This window comes from Cetorhinus maximus, chromosome 1 (assembly GCF_964194155.1).
Source record: "Cetorhinus maximus chromosome 1, sCetMax3.hap1.1, whole genome shotgun sequence".
NCBI classification, from domain to species: domain Eukaryota; kingdom Metazoa; phylum Chordata; class Chondrichthyes; order Lamniformes; family Cetorhinidae; genus Cetorhinus; species Cetorhinus maximus.
In genome coordinates, this window is record NC_135879.1 from 13938548 (window position 1) to 13957874 (window position 19327).

The 19327-nt window shown below is 44.0% G+C and overlaps 1 protein-coding gene across 1 annotated transcript in view; it reads right to left on the reverse strand.

The window, feature by feature from the left end:
- Window positions 1–11929: 11929 nt before the first annotated feature.
- Window positions 11930–19327, reverse strand: part of pofut3 (protein O-fucosyltransferase 3) — a 52798-nt gene continuing 45400 nt past the window's right edge. The window contains exons 3-4 of the mRNA XM_078555442.1: window positions 16525–17360; window positions 11930–15335 (exon numbers count right to left, since the gene is read on the reverse strand). Of these exons, the coding sequence (XP_078411568.1) occupies window positions 15105–15335; window positions 16525–17360 (1067 nt within the window). The 3' untranslated portion in view covers window positions 11930–15104. The remainder of the gene's footprint in view (window positions 15336–16524; window positions 17361–19327) is intronic.

Sequence of the window (19327 nt, forward strand, 5' to 3'; positions counted from 1 at the left end):
ATGTACACTACAAACAGTAAAGGTCCTAGGACTGATCCCTGTGGTACACCACTTGTCACAGGCTTCCAATCGCAAAAAAAAACTTCGACCATCACCCTCTGCCTCCTGCCACTAACCCAATTTTGGATCCAATTTGCCAAATTTCCCTGTACCCCATTGGTTCTTACCTTCTTGACCATTCTCCCATGCGGGACCTTGCCAAAAGCCTTACTGAAGCCCATGTAGACTACATCAACTGCACTACCCTCATCTACACTAGTCACATCATCAAAAAATTCAATCAAATTTGTTAGACATGATGTCTGCCTGACAAAGCTATGCTGACTATCCCTGATTAATCCCTGCCTCTCCAAGTGGAGATTAATCCTGTCCCTCAGAGCTTTTTCCAATAGTTTCTCTACCATTGATGTTAGACTCACTGGCCTGTAATTACCTGGTTTATCCCTACTACCCTTCTTGAATAATGGTACTACATTTGCTGTCCTCCAGTCCCCTGGCACCTTTCCCGTGGCCAGAGAGGATTTGAAAATTAGTGGCAGAGCCCCTGCAATCTCCTCCCTTGCCTCACACAGCAGCCTGAGATACATCTCATCTAGGCCTGGGATTTATCCGCTTTTATAATGGGGAACAAAGAAATGGCTGACCAACTAAATACATACTTTGGTTCTTCACAAAGGAGGACACAAATAACATGCCAGAAATGTTGGGGAACACAGGGTTTAGTGAGAGGGAAGAACTGAAAGAAATCAGTATTAGTAGGGAAATGGTGTTGGGGAAGTTGATGGGATTGAAGGCCAATAAATCCCCAGGGCCTGATAATCTACATCCCAGAGTATGTAAGGAAGTGGCCCTAGAAATAGTGGACGCATTGGTGGTCATCTTCCAAGATTCTATGGACTCGGGAACAGTTCAGTACAGATTGGAGGGTAGCTAATGTAACCCCACTTTTTAAAAAGGGAGGTAGAGAGAAAACAGGGAATTATAGACCAGTCAGCCTGACGTCGGTAGTGGGGAAAATTCTAGAGTCCATTATAAAAGATTTAATAGCTGAGCACGTGGAAAACAGTGGCAGAACCGAACAGAGTCAGCATGGATTTACGAAAGGGAAATCATGCTTGACTAATCTACTGGAATTTTTCGAGGACGTAACTAGTAGAGTTGATGAGGGGGAGCCAGTGGATGTGGTTTATTTGGATTTTCAAAAGGCTTTCGACAAAGTCGCACATAAGAGATTGGCGTGTCCCCGTACACCAGTCGCTGAAGGTAAGCATGCAGGTGCAGTAGGTGGTAAAGAAGGCAAATGGCATGTTGGCCTTCATAGCCAGAGGATTCAAGTACAGGAACAGGGATGTCTTGCTGCAATTGTACCTTGGTGAGGCCACACCTGGAATATTGTGTACAGTTTTGGTCTCCTTATCTGAGGAAGGATGTACTTGCTATAGAGCGAGTGCAGCGAAGGTTTACCCGACTGATTCCTGGGAAGGCGGGACTGACATATGAGGAGAGATTGAGTCGGTTAGGATTATATTCTCTGGAATTCAGAAGAATGAGGGGGGATCTCACAGAAACCTGTAAAATTCTAACAGGACTAGACAGGGTAGATGCAGGAAGGATGTTCCAGATGGTGGGGAAGTCCAGAACCAGGGGTCACAGTCTGAGGATACGGGGTAGACCATTTAGGACTGAGATGAGGAGAAATGTCTTCATCCAGAGAGTGGTGAGCCCGTGGAATTCGTTACCACAGAAAGTAGTTGAGGCCAAAATATTGTATGTTTTCAAGAAGGAGTTAGATATAGCTCTTGGGGCGAAAGGGATCAAAGGGCATGGGGAGAAAGCGGGAGCAGGCTATTGAGTTGGATAAACAGCCATGATCATAATGAATGGCGGAGCAGGCTCGAAGGGCCGAATGGCCTACTCCTGCTCCTAGTTTCTATGTTTAAGCCCATTAAAACCGGGTAGGAGAGTTTGGTTGGGCTAAAGTTTACAGAAGCCGGTCAAGAAAACATTGGGATAATTGAGTTTGATTGTGGTGAGCATAGATGATGTTTTCAGCAGTCCACGGGCTAAAGGAGGAGTGGAAGCAGCCATTGTACATAGGTGGAAGTAGGTAGTTTTTGATATGATGAGGATATGGACTTAGAACCACGGCTTCAAATGGGGTCAAATAGGACACTGAATTTGCTGACTGTCTCATTCAACTTGAGACAATGGCTAAGGAAGGGCAATGTCACTGGTGACAAAGGGCAGGTTTTTAGTGGTAAGTAGGCAGGTGCAGTAGGCAATAGAAAGTAAACAGGCAGGTGCAGCAAGCAATTAGGAAGGCAATGGTATGTTGGCCTTCATTGCAAGAGGATTTGAGTTCAGAAGTAGGGATATCTTACTGCAGTTATACAAGGCCTTGGTGAAACTACGCCTGGAGTATTGCATGCAGTTTTGGTCTCCCTCCCTAAGAAAGGATATACTTGCCATAGAGGGAGTGGAGCGAAGGTTCACTAGGTTGATACTGGGGATGGCAGGACTGTCGTATGAGGGGAGGTTGGTTTGACTGGGCCTGTATACACTAGAGTTTAGAAGAATGAGAGGGGATCTGATTGAAACGTATAAATTCCTAACAGGGCTAGACAGACTGGACGCAGGGAGGATGTTTCCCCTGGTTGGGGAGTCTAGAACCAGGGGCCACAGTCTCAGGATATGGGGCAGGCCATTTAGGACTGAGATGAGGAAATATTTCTTCACTCAGAGGGTGGTCAACCTGTGGAATTCTCTACCACAAAAGGCTGTGGAGGCCAGGTCACTGAGTATATTCAAGAAAGAAATTGATAATTTTTTGGATATCAGGGGCATCAAGGGGTATGGAGAGAAAGCAGGAATATGGCGTTGATATAAAGGATCAGCCATGATCATATTGAATGGCGGACTCTAAGGGCTGAATGGCCCACTCCTGCTCCTAGTTTCTATGTTTCCCTAATTCAGCACTGAAGAAGCAGCCTTTTCAGGTAAGTGAGAGAGAAATAACCTCCCGTTTGAACTTTTTAAACTGTTAAATTAAAATTGAACCAGCAACAGGCCCATCATTGTAAAGGGGGAACCCCTACACAAGGTGGTCTGCAGCTGCAGCTAAAGTCAGGTGGTGAGGTGGGCCTCAAAGCCTGCCTGGAGCACTGACCCGCTGCCGGTCTGTCACCGGGATACCGCCTCTGGGTAGCTGGGCTGTTCCCCGGTGCATCTGGCTGCCTGGAAGCCAATGGAAAATTCCAGTCAGCCCATGCAAAAAGGCCCTTCAACAACGTTGATTGGACACCCGCTGCTTGTGGGCAGGTAGCTCTACCTCTATCTCGCCTTCAGTAAAAATGGCCTGGGGCGGGATGGTGCTGGGGAACCAGCTCGCTGGCTGGCGACATGAAATTCTGCACCCACCCACCTCCATGTTCACCCCATTGGGGCCTAAAAATCAGCCCAAAGTTGCAGTGTGTGTGTTCTGGGCCAAAGTTAAAATAGGCAATCAAACCAAGCTCATTTTTTATAGAGTGCAAGACTCCTCTTGCAAAGATGTCTCCCTTTGTCTTGGCCTTTCCATTATTCAGGCCTCTAATCGCCACGGTTGACCCGATAATCATATCTTTTTCCGTGAAGCTAGTAACGTCAGCCCACCACTGATCACAAGGATGAGGGTCAGACTCATCCAATGAATTGGACCTCACGTTAACACTACATCAAATTCTATTTAATAGCCTTGGCACCTAAGATAATTGATTGATTGTCTTTGCATGTTAACTGTGGATCCACGAAGAGTATTATGGCACATGATTTCAAAATTTATTTACTAAGAGTTAATGAACAATTATGGAGATCACTGGCATGTCAGATTCATGCCTCCTGAATGAAAATCTTTGCAAGGCTTTTGAATAGACAGCGCTCCATTATCACATAAACTGTGATGATCTTATTCATCATGAAAATTGAGGCTTAAGCTTGTCAACGGTTAACGCCTAATATGTCTCACACAATGCATATATAATATGCTTGACTCTTTGAGGCATCAGAAACTAGCTGTGACTTCACAGCAATTTGCATTGTGGTTACACTCCCCTATCATTTACTTTCATTAATGACTACAAGGAGGGCAGGGATGGGCTGTCAAGGTTGTCTGGTGGCACTACACTTAAGTTATCTGCTGCTGTCAAAATGCCATCCATTGTATTTACAGGCCCAGGCACAGATATCTGGTAATGAATGAAGAATGTCACATCTGGAGGCTTGAGTTTAACAGGCTGTATTGAGGGCACCTGCACCCAATTGCAAAGAGTGAGCCACTGCCAGTACCCAACAAGATGACCACATCACTCAATTTTATGGATTCAGTTCGTGCAAAGGAGCCCTGTGGTGCCAGCAATGCACTGTTGATGGTAGAGGTGACAGACATTTCATTCAACATGGCAAACATCCCCATTCCTACCAAAAGTAGCCAGATGTAGCTGGCCAATTCCATCGCACAGCTCATTTTCTGAGTTCAGGAGGTTATGATGCCGGTCATGTTCCCCTTCCCTCTCCAGCCTAGGCTTATTGTGAAATGTTCCTATTCTCGACACATATTCCCATGGACCAGACTATAGCCATCAGCAGCCAAAAAGATTACATTTAAAACACTTCAAATGATTCATTGATGAAAGAATTTCTCCAATCCCACAACACAGTAAAACACTAGTTCAATTTCAAATTAAAATATGTTGAACAATAGGGTGCTTTCGGGGCTCTGGATTTAATTTAGTTTAACCACTTTTATACTGAAGTTGAAGCTCTAGTTGTAGGGTCAATGAGTTTCCAGAATGAAAACTGGACACGGAATGGCAGGCAGAAGAATGTTCCACACTCTAATACAGTGCTCACAATCCTAACCCCCAGATCTTGGGCTCCAACCCTGTAAAGTCATCAAGGCAACAGGGGATAATGTCATGTTGATGCCCAGGGCTTGTGCAATAAATCTATCTGAAATACAAAGGAGTTTTTTCCGAGGGTTATAACTACTTCTTAGAAGCCAAAGTACACAGTCGCTAAGTCAAGAATCGGGTGAAGTGCCACAAAACTAATTTGAGCAAAGACACAATGAAAATGTTTTTCTTTGAGGTACCATCTTTTGGATGAGATGTTAAAGTGAGGCTTCATCTCCCCCCTCAGGCGGACTTGAAAGATGCCATGACTTCTCCCAGTCTCTTATCCATTATATATTTCTCAAACAACAACAAAAACAAATATCGCATTGCTTATGGGATTTTCAGGACTTTCCTGTGCACAAGTTGGCTGTGGCATTTCCTATATTACAGCAATAGCTATGCTTCTAGAGTACTTCATTGGCTGAAAAGTGCTTTGGGGCCTCCTGAGGTGGTCAAAGGTTCTGTCTTTAATAGTTGTGGCCCAAGCCTTTGTGACCAAGATCCCAAGAGACGGTCATGAAGGACTGAGATGGTCTTAGCTGAGATCTTGCAGAAAGGCACTGTTGTTGGGGGCCCCTGAAGCCATTACTGTGAAACTTGGACGATTCTCATGTTAAACGCTTTGTGTATTCGGGATGACTCCTCATTCTCCACTTCCTCAGAACTTTAGGGAAATTCTATTCCGATCGCCTGAAAGGAAGTGAGCGCTCAAAAGCTGACCTCAGGCATTCTTGGTGAACCTTGGCCCAGCATTTGAGTAACTACTAATGATCTGAAGTTGGCATTTGTAACAAGATTTTAAAGGCTCATAAGTGACATATAAGATCTGTTGAAAGGGATTTCTCACTTACGGTCCAGAAATTGCTGTTACAAAACATCAGCCAATATGGGGAATAGTAACAGTCAAACAGTTGGCAACCACAGTGATGGTGTGGAATTAAAAACACATTTATAGAGCATAGCCCTTGCAGGTCATTGTGAAACGGATCGTGACTGTGTGTCTTGTTCCATATCCTGGTGAAGGATTCTACGTTCACATTGTCGGATGTGGGCAGAACAAACAAGGTTCGAGATTCTTTTAGAATCATGCACTTTCACATTCAACACAGTAGCTTATTTCACCATTATATTCATTCCTTTATTGCGTTTTTCAACCAATGACGAGCAGTGACAGTGACAAGGCCTGTCTCTGTAATCCCATTGCGGCACTTTACGCAAGCACAATTCAAACAAGTGCCAGCTCACCTTTTTCCACTGCAGGCTGGGATTTCATGATGCTTTGCCAGGCCAAACTGGGTACTGACCAAACACGTTCAGACCCTGTCTGATGAAAGGTCATAGACCTGACATGTTAACTTTTTCTCCCTCTCTTACCGCCATAGCGTTCGGGGCTACGGGCCAAGTGCTGGAAAATGGGATTAGAATAGATAGGTGCTTGATGGCCGGCACAGACACGATGGGCTGAAGGGCCTGTTTCTGTGCTGTATAACTCTATGACACAGATGCTGCCAGACCTGCTGAGTGTTTCGAGCATTTTCTGTTTTCATTTAAATTTCGACCTAGTACAGGAAAGCCTGGGACTAAGTTGTAGCCTTGGGACTAAGAATCAAAGTCCTTTAATATGTGCACCAGGGAGATCTCCCTTAGCATTAACTATCACAATTATATAGCAAGAAGAATAACTTAAGCAGCATTTGCGTTGTACAAAATACGGTACTTTATTTAGTAATTCCGAGGGTCAGTAAAAAGATTATTCCAAAGTATTGTGCAAATTAATACATTTCATATGCTATTTAAAACACTCTGGAGAGAATATCTGGAGGGTTCTTCTTATAAGTTCTGCAGAAACCCTGGTGAAATGGCCATTTACGATGTTTCTCTTGAGTTTCCACTGATCTACTGCTTAGGTTACGGTGGGAGATTGAAGGCTTGCTGTCCCTCCCTAACTGCAAGAATTTCTGCCATTGATTTTCAAGTTTCACTTCAGGTCACTATTAACAGTGCAAATAGATCTCATAGTGCTTTGCTTTCTAGAGAAACTTCTAGCTTTGACTTTAAGAAGAAGCAGCAGGAGTACGATTTCTTTCAAAAAGTTAGTCTGAAAATGACAGGGAAGGTCAGAATCTTCTTCTCTGAGCGTGATACATAAAATGTAACGTGTCCAGTCCGCCAACAATATTTGCGGCATTGCCAATGAGTTCCGTGGTGTAAACACTGCCAGCATTCTAAACTCTCACGGTCCTTATATTTAGCAATAGAATCATTCTGAACTCCCTGCAAGATAGTGAAAGGTTCAATGGCAGCACTCTCGCTCAACTCACAACGTTATGGGCTCAAAGCCCAAACCAGAGACTTGAGCATAAAGTCCAGCTGACACTCGAGTACACAGCGGAAGGAGGGCTGCATTGCCGGAGGTGCTGCTCTTCAGGTGAGATGTTAAACCAAGGCTCTGTCTGCACTCTCAGGCCAATGCAAAATATCCTATGTCACTATTCAAAGAAGGGAAGAGGAGTTTTCCCAGTATTCTGGCAAACCAACATTCACTAAAGAAAGGGTATATGTGGGATCTTGCTGTGTATAAATTGGATGCTGTGTTTGCAAAAGTGTCTATACTTTAAAAATACTTAATAGTTGTAAAGCACTTTAGGATGTCCTGAGGTTACGAAAGGTAAATGCCAAATGTGTCGTGATTAACAATTTATTTTTAAATTACGAAGGTTTCGATTGAACGAAGAGGGAAGGACTATTTCCTCTGCTTGGAGATTCATTGATGAGGGGGCCATCAGTTTAAAACTGTCACCAAGAGAGTGAGGAGAAAAGATGGGAGAGATTTCATTACGCAGAGGGTTGTGGATCACGGAATGTTTTGTCACAGGGAGTAGTTGAGGTACAAACTATTGCCTTTGTTACGGGAAAATTGGGTAAACATTTGAGACAATGGAAGATGCAGGGTTACAGGGAGAGAGTTGGGAAGTGGAATTAATTTTCGATTGCCCTAGCAAAGAGCCAGCACAGATGATACACTAATAAAATACACCACGTGTATGTGTGTGAATCTGTGTGCATGTATGAGTCTATATGTGTGCACACATGTGTCTCCACAACTGCAAGAGCATGTATGTACATCCCTGTCCGTACACAGAGACAATACAATGCGTTCTCAAAGCTACAATTTTAACCCGTGACTTTATATTGCACTTGGAGGTTCATCTGACTACACAACATCCCTCCAAATCTCTTCTAATGTGGTATTCCAACAACAAAACATTGTGTTACTTTATAAGTTGAACAGAAAATACATTTACAGCAGTGAATTACCAACTCATCCCTTACTTTTGAAAACAAGTTTGCTTAGGGCTGTCAGGTATAAAACTAAATATCAGGAAACAATCAGTGCATTGGGAATTATAAAACTGTAATTCAGCTGAGGCATTCTGATGGATTTATGAACATAAGCAGAATCCAGAGATCCAATTACAGCAGTGACTCCCAATATAGCAACTATTATCTTAATATATACTGGATATATCAAGCACAGCTTGGCAGAAAGCTAATATGATGGTAACAGATATTATAATACTAATGCTGATCATGTTAGTACTGCAACAGTGAGTGGAAGAATTATTGCCAGATGTAATTGGTCCAAATGCATGACAAGGTCATTTTTAAAACATCAGTCATTGTTCTGACTGTAGGACAGAGGATTTCAAAATGGAGTCCCTGAAAGAAGGGAGTCAATGATGTGAATTTCAGGGGACCCAAGATCACCACATTTTTAACTACCAATCATCAGATTTCTATATTTTGCTCAACTTGTTGACTGATGGGGTAATTTTAACCCAAATTGCCACGCTGGATACTGGCATGAACAGGTGAAATGTAAGTTTTAACCCCTTCCCCACATCTACCCCCCCCCACCCCCGGGAGGGGCTTCTATAATAGATAATAGAACTCTAGCAAAACTGGAGTCAATGGGAATCAGGGGAAACTCTCCAGTGGCTGGAGTCATACCTAGCACAAAGGAAGACAGTTGTGGTTGTTGGAGGTCAATCATCTCAGTCCTGGGATGGCACTGTTGGAGTTCCTCAGGTCCAACCATCCTCAGCTGCTTCCTCAATGACCTTTCCTCCTGCATAAGGTCAGAAGTGGGAATGTTCGCTGATGATTGCACAATGTTCAGCACCATTCATGAACCCTCAGATACTGAAACGGTCCATGTATATACGCAGCAAGACCTGGACAACATTCAGGCTTGGGCTGATAAGTGGCAAGGAACATTCATGCCATGCAAGTGCCAGGCAATGACCATCTCCAACAAGAGAGAATCTAACCATCTCCCCTTGACGTTCAATGGCTTTACCCTCACTGAATCCCCCACTATCAATATCCTGGGGGTTATCATTGACCAGAAACTGAACTGGATTAGCCATATAAATGCTGTGGCTACAAGAGCAGGTCAGAGGCTGGGAATCCTATGGAGTAACTCATCTCCCGACTCCTCAAAGCCTGTCCACCATCTACAAGGCACAAGTCAGGAGTGTGATGGAATACTCTCCACTTGCCTGGATGAGTGCAGCTCCAACAACATTCAAGAATCTCAAAACCATCCAGGACAAAGCAGCCCACTTGACTGACACCCATCCACAACCTTCAACATCTACTCCCTCCACCACTGAAACAGTGGCAGCAGTGTGTACCATCTACAATATATAGTGCAGCAACTCACCAAGGATCCTTCGACAGCATCTTTCAAACCTGTAATCTCTACCACCTAAAAGGACAAGGGTAGCAGATGCATGGGAACACCACCACCTGCAAGTTCCCCTCCAAGCCACACACCATCCTGACTTGGAACTGTATCATTGTTCCCTCACAGTCACTGGGTCTAAATCCTGGAACCCCCTCCCCAACAGCAACTGTGGGTGCATCTACACCACATGGACTGCAGCAGTGCAAGAAGGCAGCTCAAACCGCTTTCTCAAGGGCAATTAGGGGTGGGCAATAAAAACGGATGTCCATGTCCCATGAAAGGATAATTAAAATTAAAATCGGGCGTAAACCTGTTTTGCTCCCATCCCACTGGGCGGGGTTGAGTTAAAATTGCTCCAAATTGGCACAATTTTCCCTGCAGTATACTAAAAACTGCAACAACAGCATGTTTTTTTCATTGGATCACTAACCCTATCTTTTGGAAGTAGGGACAAGGCAATGCTGGGAAGGAACCAACAATAGCAGAATCCTCCATGCAGTGAAGTTTAAAATTACCAATGCAGAGTAACAGTCCCTCAACAATAACTCAACAAAGTGTCTAAACTCTAACCTTGAAAATCTGAAACTGCCTTAAATTCTTATTTCGACGTCCTTGTGTATCCTTAAAGGTCCTTTGAATGAGACTTGCAAGTTGGTACCAAATTCCAGGTATTGTGGCAGATTCAAAATGCCGGAGTGGGAAATCTGAAGTAAGAACGGAAAACGCTGGAGATGCTCAACAGGTCTGGCAGCGTCTGAGGGGAGAAGAAAAAGAAGAGTTAACATTTCAGATCGATGACCTTTCGTCGGAACTGGGGAAACCCTTTCAGTTCCCAGTTCTGGTGATAGGCCACAGTCCTAAAACGTTAACTCTGTTTCTCTCTCTCTACAGATGCTGCCAGGCCTGCTGAGTATTTCCAGCATTTTCTCTCTTTTCTCTGGGTACTAAGAACTAGATGGGCAGCGCGAATAATTATTGAATTTAATCAGTGTTCAAACTTTTGGTTGGCAGATTAAAACTGACCTGGTTTATACTTTAGGTTGTTTGCTTAAACTGCTGATGACTATATTTGTGAAGACCCTTCCGCATTCTGAACTAGTTAGCGGCGCTTGTCTGAAAACCTGGAAACGAAACAGAGTTATGCAGTCGGAAATGTTTTTCAGTTTTTGGAGGTGGGGGGTCACCTGGATACGGGTCTTTGATCGAATTTAAGGAGGAAGCATTGTTAATCAGTCAGGGAACTATCACAAAACAAAAACAAAAATACCTGGAAAAACTCAGCAGGTCTGGCAGCATCTGTGGAGAGGAGCACAGTTAACGTTTCGAGGCTGCATGACCCTTCAACAGAACTAAGTAAAAATAGAAGAGAGGTGAAATATAAGCTGGTTTAAGGGTGGGGGTGGGATAAGTAGAGCTGGATAGAGGGCCAGTGATAGGTGGAGATAACCAAAAGATGTCACAGACAAAGGAACAAAGAGGTGTTGAAGGTGGTGATATTATCTAAGGGATGTGCTAATTAAGGGTAGAAAGCAGGACAAGCAAGGTACAGATAGCCCTAGTGGGGGTGGGGTGAAGGAATCAAAAAAGGCTAAAAGGAACTATCACGCCTTCGCAGATGCTCGTGAAAAGTGTGAGTTATTCCTTCGTTTTGCGCTGCACAAGTTATATGATGGAGATTTCCCAAACTAGTTGCTTTTTTGGTTAAAAATACGACAATGAGAAACTGCCGTTCTTCTGAAATGCGAGTGGGAAACTCAAGTTGATTGTCCAAACATGACTAATAAAGCATGAGGAGAGACAATGATAATAAAAACAGCAGGGGAAGGTGAAAAGAGGCTGAAATTTCAATCCAGAGAATTGTTATTTATATGCTAAGGTGTCTCTCATGAAGGGTAAATAGCGCATAACACATCTCTCTCACTGCACTTGTTATATTGTGCTGTTAATGCATCGCTAAGTGCTTGTTAGGAAATTGAGATAACTTAAGTATTTGTATTTGTGGGTGTTAGGAATGAGTTTCAGCTTTAAAGTTTAAGTTTGTTTTGTATTTCCGTATCTGTGTGTTAAAGGTGGTCAAATGGAGTTTTAATTTCACTTTAAACGGCTGCTTGCATTTCTAATGAGTTTACGACTGCTATAAGGTAAAGGTAAACACAGAAAAACAGTGCCATTGCCTAGCAACAGGGAGCTAGATAGACAGCTTCCTCCCACAAACATACACACAGAAACAGAAAGACAGCAGTTTGTTTTTGAAGCTGTTAGAGTTCAGCTGGTTGTGTAGTTGCTGCCTGGAGAGATTGGAGCAAAGGGGGCAAAGAGAAGTCCCAAACTGAAGAAAAACCCCAAAAATCCAGGAGAATAGAAGAGGAGAAAGTCCAAAGAACACCTTGCAGTCAAAGGAAGGACAGGTACCTGGGAAAAGGCCCTGTTAAATGAAGTTAAAAGTGAGGGGCAGAGAGAAAGGCTCCAAGGTCAGATTTAAAGAGACAAAAGCTGCAGAATGCAGATTTAAAATGAGAACAGCTTGCAAGAGGCAAGGAGGTCCAAAGAGATGAGTTTTTGCTATGGGCATGTGAAGCAATGGTGAATTGTTGACAGCTGAGACAGAGAGACAGAGTGCGTGGAAGACAGCTTGAATGCATTTGGTCACTCAGGGAAGTGGAACATCAGAAGGAGAATTCAAAACCCTGAAGGCGAACCCTTGTGGAAGGCATCTAAGAGAAAGCATGGGTTTGGGAGAAGATTCCAAGGTGAGATCTTAGAGAATGGAGATGGCAAACCCTCGTGTGAAGGATGGAATTCAGTGAGACTGGTCGGTTCACCGTGTGACAAGTGTCTGGGGGGAGTTGAGGAGAGATCCATAACATCTGGTTGACGTGGCGTCTGTCACTTGAGGTCAAAGTGTGGTGTGTATGACCACAGGGTGCCATAGGTTTACATGGACCGTGTACATTAAAGTATAAGGCAGACTTGTATTATCCTTACAAATCTGTATATACTGTAAAGGTATGGTTGTGGGTGAAGAGTATAGTAATAAAGTTAATCTTTTCTTGTTTAATAAATGTTTTATTCTTTTATAAAAAGTTCATCAGCTGACTCCTGTGACTCTATTCAGTAGCTACTCTCCACATATTTAAACAAACAAATAAATGTTAGGATCTATCAAGCTGGGTTCCACCCTGGGGATCATAATAGTGCTTCTTATCCCTACTTGTGAGTAACTGTATTAATTCTTGCAGCCTGGTTGAACTCAATGCATGCTCTTTCAAAATGAGCACGATAATGTAACATGTGACTATATTTACAGGAGACAGATTGTTGGAAATAACTGTTTCACCCTCAGGTCAGGAAATTCAGCAAGGGCTGATTAAAAACAAGCTCCAAAATTGCAAGGTTCCAGTCCAATTGTACAGAACTTGAATATTGTTGGAAAGAGGGATATATTGTCAAAGCTTTTCGTCTTCCACTCTTCAGGACAAACACAAGAATGCCAAATTTCAAATGATCACAACAATTTATACTACAGGAGAAAAGGGTGTTGATTGGTTGGGAAGTCAACTCTTAATGACTGAGGTGTTGCTATGGAGTAGGTGGCTCACTAAGTTCCTGGGTAATTCAAAAAAGGTGCAAGGTGTGAACATGTTCCTTTTGCTTGCAGAGAACAGGTCCCTGTGTATGAAGGTATGTCATTTCTAGCAAGTGTAAATTAGCTTTTTTGAATTACCCCGGAGTATGGGGAGCTTATGGTTTCCCATTGCCTTCTCTATGGCAACTCCTTGGCCAATCAGAGGCAAAAAATTTTTTTTTAATTAATAAAACACAAAAAAAACAAACAAAAAAAACCAAAAAAGAATCTGGGATTCAAGTCTGATGATGCCCAGAAAAACATTGCCGATTGTTGTAAAAACCCATCTGGTTCACTTATGTCCTTACCTGATCTGGCCTACATGTGACTCCAGACCCACAACAATGTGGTTGACTCTTAAGTTAGGGATGGGCAATAAATGCTGGCATAGCCAGTGATGCCCACATCCCATGAATGAATAAAAAAAACTTCCCAACCAATCAGCACCCTTTTCTCCTGTAATATAAACTGTAGTGACTGTTTGAAATTTGGCATTCTTGCATTTGTCCTGATGAGTGCAAGACGAAATGCTTCAGAAACATGTATCTCTTTTCAGCAATACAGTAAAATGTAATTCAGCATTTCACAAGAGCCTTATCAAACAAAGTTTGACACTGAGTCACATTAGGACAGGCGACGAGAAACTTGGTCAATATGGTAGATTTTATAGACTGTCCTAACAAGAAAGAGAGGTAAAAAAGTGAAGGGATTTCTAGGACTTAAAGCCCAAAGCCCAATGGTGGAGTGAATGAATGTCGGAAATGCATGAGAAGCCAGAATTGGGGGAGCAGAAAGTTTTCGAAGGGTTGTAGCACTGGAGGAGGCTCGAGAGATAGGGACACTATAGAGGGATGTAAAAACATGGATGAGAGCTTTATAATCCAGGTGTTATTGGACCAGCTGCCAAGTAAGTCAGTAAGCACAGGGTTGATGAATGAACAGGACTTGGTGCGAGTTGCGAGATGGGCAGCAAAGGTTTTGGATGAGCTCACGCTCACTGAGGGTGTAAGGTGGTCGGCTGAGAGCATTGGAATAGTTGAGTCCCACGGTCACAAAGGCTTGGATGAAAGTTTCAGCAGCAGATGAGCTGAGGGAGGGGAAGAGACAGATGATGTTACAGACTACTTAGAATCTCTCAGTTTCCATTCGTTAGTCCATATTTTCTACCTGATCATCTTGTTGGTGAAATCCAAGTTTGCATTATGCTGGTAGTCAGTTATTGTCAGTTTAGTTTGATATGCAGCTGTGTTAAATTCCTTCCATCAACCTAGCCTTTACATATAAGCCCTTGTAATTGTGGTCTTGAAAAGATGCTGTGGGATTTTTGCAGCAATTAATTTTGATTTTCTGACTGAGATTCCATTCTCTAATCTAGTGGAGGCAATGCTCTATTTATTTTAAAAGAGTTCATCCTGCCACGAAAATAGCAGAGAGGATCTTCAGAAGAAATTGTTCAGCATTTGAGCACTTCCCACAGCATAATTTCAAGGTCCATGAGAGTCAAAATGGTTCTTATTGAGAAAACCTCCTGCACATGAGAAAACATCACCAACTCCAAGTTACAATCAGCTGACAGTTGCTATAGCTAATTCCCATCACACTGAACGGTCACTTAAGTGGAACCGCTAAGATGGCATGGCTGCACTACGGCACTTAGTAAGTGCTGATTTTTCTTTTCCTCAGTCCGCTTTGCCATGCAGAAAACAGGCATCCGCTAGTTGCACTTCTCCTGCGCTTCCTTCGAAGCATCGTAAGAATAGATGCTCTTTCTTCTTAAAAATAGAAAATACGATTGCAATTAAAGTTGGTCCTTGAACACCATTCTCCAGAACTTCTCAGTTGTAAAGTTTTGGTTCAGCTCCACCAGGTGTCTCAATGCAGTGGCTTCTCGTTTTGACTGGTGGAAGCTGGGCATCCACAAATCTCGGACTGCTGTCCTGCCCGTCGAGGGTGGCAAGAAAGTGAACGCCTCTGGTGCTGGGCAGCAGAGGTGATTGGCTTGTGCCCGCCACTGAATTGGCGATAAGCCCTGTTGGTAAGGCAAAGGAGGGGAAAAAGATTAGTCGGGCGAAAAGGAACAAATCCCAGTTAAGTTTCTGACGCACTCAGAAACCCATTGTCAACATTTAAACATTTCCTAATTCAAAACTCTCAAACCCAGGCTTCTGAGGAAGCCGTAACCACCTGTACTGTGCCTGTTTGCCCCAGCAAGTTTTCCCATTGAAGCCACAATGCCAAGGGATTGATTACCTAAGACTGCTAAAGGCCTGGGTGACTCTCAGTATCACAGAATCTTTACAATGCAGGAGGAGGCCACTCAGCCCATCAGGTCTCCATCAGCTCTCTGAAAGAGCATTCCACCTAGTCCCAACTCTCCTGCCTTATCCCCGTAACCTTGCATATTCTCTCTTTTCAGGTATTCGAACCTGCCTCCACCACCCTTTCAGGAAGTTTGTTCCAGACTCCAATTACCCTCTGAATGAAAAAATTTTTCCCCACATCATGTTTAGTTCTTTTACCAATTATTTGGAATCTGTGCCCTCTAGTTTTTGACGTTCTCATGAGTGGGAACAGTTTCACTATTTACCCTGTCCATACCCCTCAGGATCTTGAATACCTCTATCAAGTCTCATCTCAGCCTTCTTTTCTCCAAGGAAAACAGTCCCAACCTCTCCAATTTATCCTCATAGTTACAGTTCCTCATCCCGGGAATCATTCTTGTGAATCTCCTCTGTACTCTCTCCAATACCTTCACATCCTTCCTCAAGTATGGCACCCAGAACTGGACACAGTACTCCAGATGAGGCCTAACTAGTGCCTTATACTCCTCGTGGAACAAGGCCCATTTATGTTGGGGTTTCCGGGGCAATCCTGGAAATCCGTACCTATTCAATTCAGAGGCCCTAAAGGAATTCACAGAAGTATGGATTCTGATTAGGTTCCACCAAGTCCTGAATCTCATTGCACTCCCACTTAACATGGAGGGCAGGTGACATCTCACACCACTCCCTTCCATTCCAACTGAAATTTAAAGGCCAATCTACAAAGAGGGAATAATCCCAGTAGATTGGCATTCTGGGCCTTCCAAATAGCAATTGGACTCATTTCCTCTCCCAACCCGGGAAATTTTAGGGCTGCAATGTCAACTTAGAGCAATTATCCCATTCTGCCTCTGGTTTGATGTGACCTCACAGACAGTGAGTGTACGCCCAATGTACCTCTTGCTTTCTTCTGAGGTTTTCCCACACTCTGTTGCACACCAGACACTCAAAGGCATCGATGTAGTTGTCCCGGGAAACATCTCGAACACCCCACTTGCGTTCTTTCATAGCAGTCAGTAGCTTCTCATTGGAGATTGGACCTTTCCATTTCCACTCGAGGAAGACCTCGTACCTTTGGTCATTCCCGTCCAATTGCATTATGTACTCTGCCAAGTCCTTGGGATGGGAAAAGCTTCCAACGAGGATGGCACTTTTATTACTGGGAAGCCAGTCTGCTATACTTGGGGAACCATAATAAATTGGGACCGCTCCCAGTTTGAAAGGCCTCCACAGCTTCTCAGTGATGTAATCGTCACAAACCGCGTTCTCGAAAGCGAGAATAAATTTGTATTGAGCAAGAATCTTATAAAATCCATCATCGTCCATGGCTGTGGGGTCCTTCAGGCTACTCGGAAGGTCCTTGTTATGTAAACATTCCCCGTAAGAATCGACCGGGATGTATTTCATCAATTCCCGCACGTAACTGTCTCTGTCTGAAGGTGGATCACAGTCAGACTGCACATACACTAATGGCGCCAGGTGCTCCCTCAGCCGATTCTTCTGAGACAGTGGGATCAAGTACTGATGAGATTTCAACTCCTCGATGCTCTCCAAATACTGGGTAGTTAAGGGCATATGAGAGTTGCGGCTGAATGTGGAAGTGTAATTAAATAACGTGACCGCGGGTTCGTGGAAAAGCTTGTAATTGTTTTTAGGTGACTCCTCGTGGAACAAGGCCCATTCGTGTTGGGGTTTGCGGGGCAACGGTAAACTGTTGACCTGGAAATCAGTACCTATTCAATTTAAGAATGCAAAAGGAACAAAGGTTAGCATGTCAAACAATGTCCATAAAATAGTAAGTCTGCATGTTAAATCAGAAAGCAAACACACGTGTTCGTTAGCTCTAGTGATGACTTAGTCGGAAGAATGTCCCTATATCAAACTATCTGGGGTTTGAGCCGGTTCTGCATGGCTCAGGTGACACACTGGCTTCATCCACTGAGCCGTATTAACTAGAAGGGCGGTGACAGGGAGAGTTAGGATTAGGAATGGGTTGGAGGGGGCAAAAACAGCAACCCCCCCACCTCCCCATGTTTGGTCACAATCTGATGACCTCCCTGCTGGAGAGTGAACTCTTGTGAACTTGGTGTGAGGATAGGTTCCAGGTTAAATGGTTTCCATGATAGGAAGCTCAGGTTAGCGCTCACTAACCAGAATCGTGTAAGAAAACTGGCCATTTGATTGAGGTGCTAAGTAACTGGAAATCTATCTCCGCAGGAGTGAATGTCTTCTGGGGGGGGAGGCACAGCCAGGAGAAGGAAATTGGAAGGGAAGAAAGAATTAAGATGTTTTAAACTCACCCCTCCCACCGCACCAAGATAGGTAAAGATGCAAAGCAATCTTAAAAAGGAAAGGAAGCTGATCATTGTCTGTTGTTTTATTCCAACCTTGACAGAAGCAGCATTTACAACTAGCTGCCAACTTGCAAGTTACCCTGTAATTTACCACAAGATGTGTCTGTATATGACCTTGCAGCTTAAAGGAACACAACAGCACCCCAGCAGCAGAATAATGCATTACAAGGTGCACTGCAGCAACTTGCTAAGGCTCCTTCGACAGCACCTTCCAAAGTTCTACTCACTACCGCCATTAGGACAAGGGCAGCAGGCGCACGGGTGCACCACTATCTATATGTGACTTGGAAATATAGCGCCATTCCTTCACCTGTTGCTGGGTCAAAATCCTGGAACTACCTACTTAACTGCACCATGATTGGAAGACGGGCAGTGGTCAGGTGTTGGAGGGAAGATGCTGGGCAGTCCCAGAGCCTCACTCCGCACATTCCCATTTTCTCTGAAAAATCAGCGAGCTTTGATGGGGAGAGGAGTTTCAGTCAAACCTCAGCCAGTTTGGTCAGAGGTCGAAACATTGACCTCAAGTCGAGTTTTAATTTGACTTTAATTTAAATGATTGTAATGTGGGCTAGCCTGAAACCACAACAGCAGCTCACGCTCTTCCACTGAGCGATACTGTTATGAGATTTTCCAGTGAGTGATGAGATCTCAGTGAGGGGCAATGTTTCTTGGTAACAGATGTGTTGTCAGTGCTGTTTTACCTCAGTAAACTGTTGGCACCGGAGCAGGGCTCCAGTCTGCTGTCTCTGAACAAAATTAAACCAACAGATTGACATATCGATGTTCAAGTGAGCATCTAAATCAGCTTCCCTCTCCTACCTCCAAGCACGCTCTCTACCTTTCTCTCTATGTATCACCTGTCCCTGGTTTTTGGCTTTTCTTGCCAGCAAGTTCCATGTTTGCTTGCCTCGCGAACTATATTACCATCTTTACCATCATTCAGATAAGAGATAAGCTTGGATTTCAACAAGGCAATTATTCACACCGGTGTGTTTATACAAGTGAAGAAGCACGGGTCAATTTGTGTATTTTCTTGGTTTTGCCTTTTGGGTCCCGGGAGTTGGATGTGTGAGGGGTGGGGGGTGAGGGGTGAGGGGTGGGGGATGGTGGGGCAGGGTTGGGGGGGGCGGTGCCAAAAATGAAGCTGAGCACAGGGCCTCACTAACTGTAAATCCACCACTGAGGGGAGGGGAAGAGGGAGGGGGGGAGAAAAAGAGAGAAGAGAGGGGCAAAAGGAGGGGAGAGAGGGGCAAAAGGAGGGGAGAGAGGCGCAAAAGGAGGGGAGAGAGGGGCAAAAGGAGGGGAGAGAGGGGCAAAAGGAGGGGAGAGAGGGGCAAAAGGAGGGG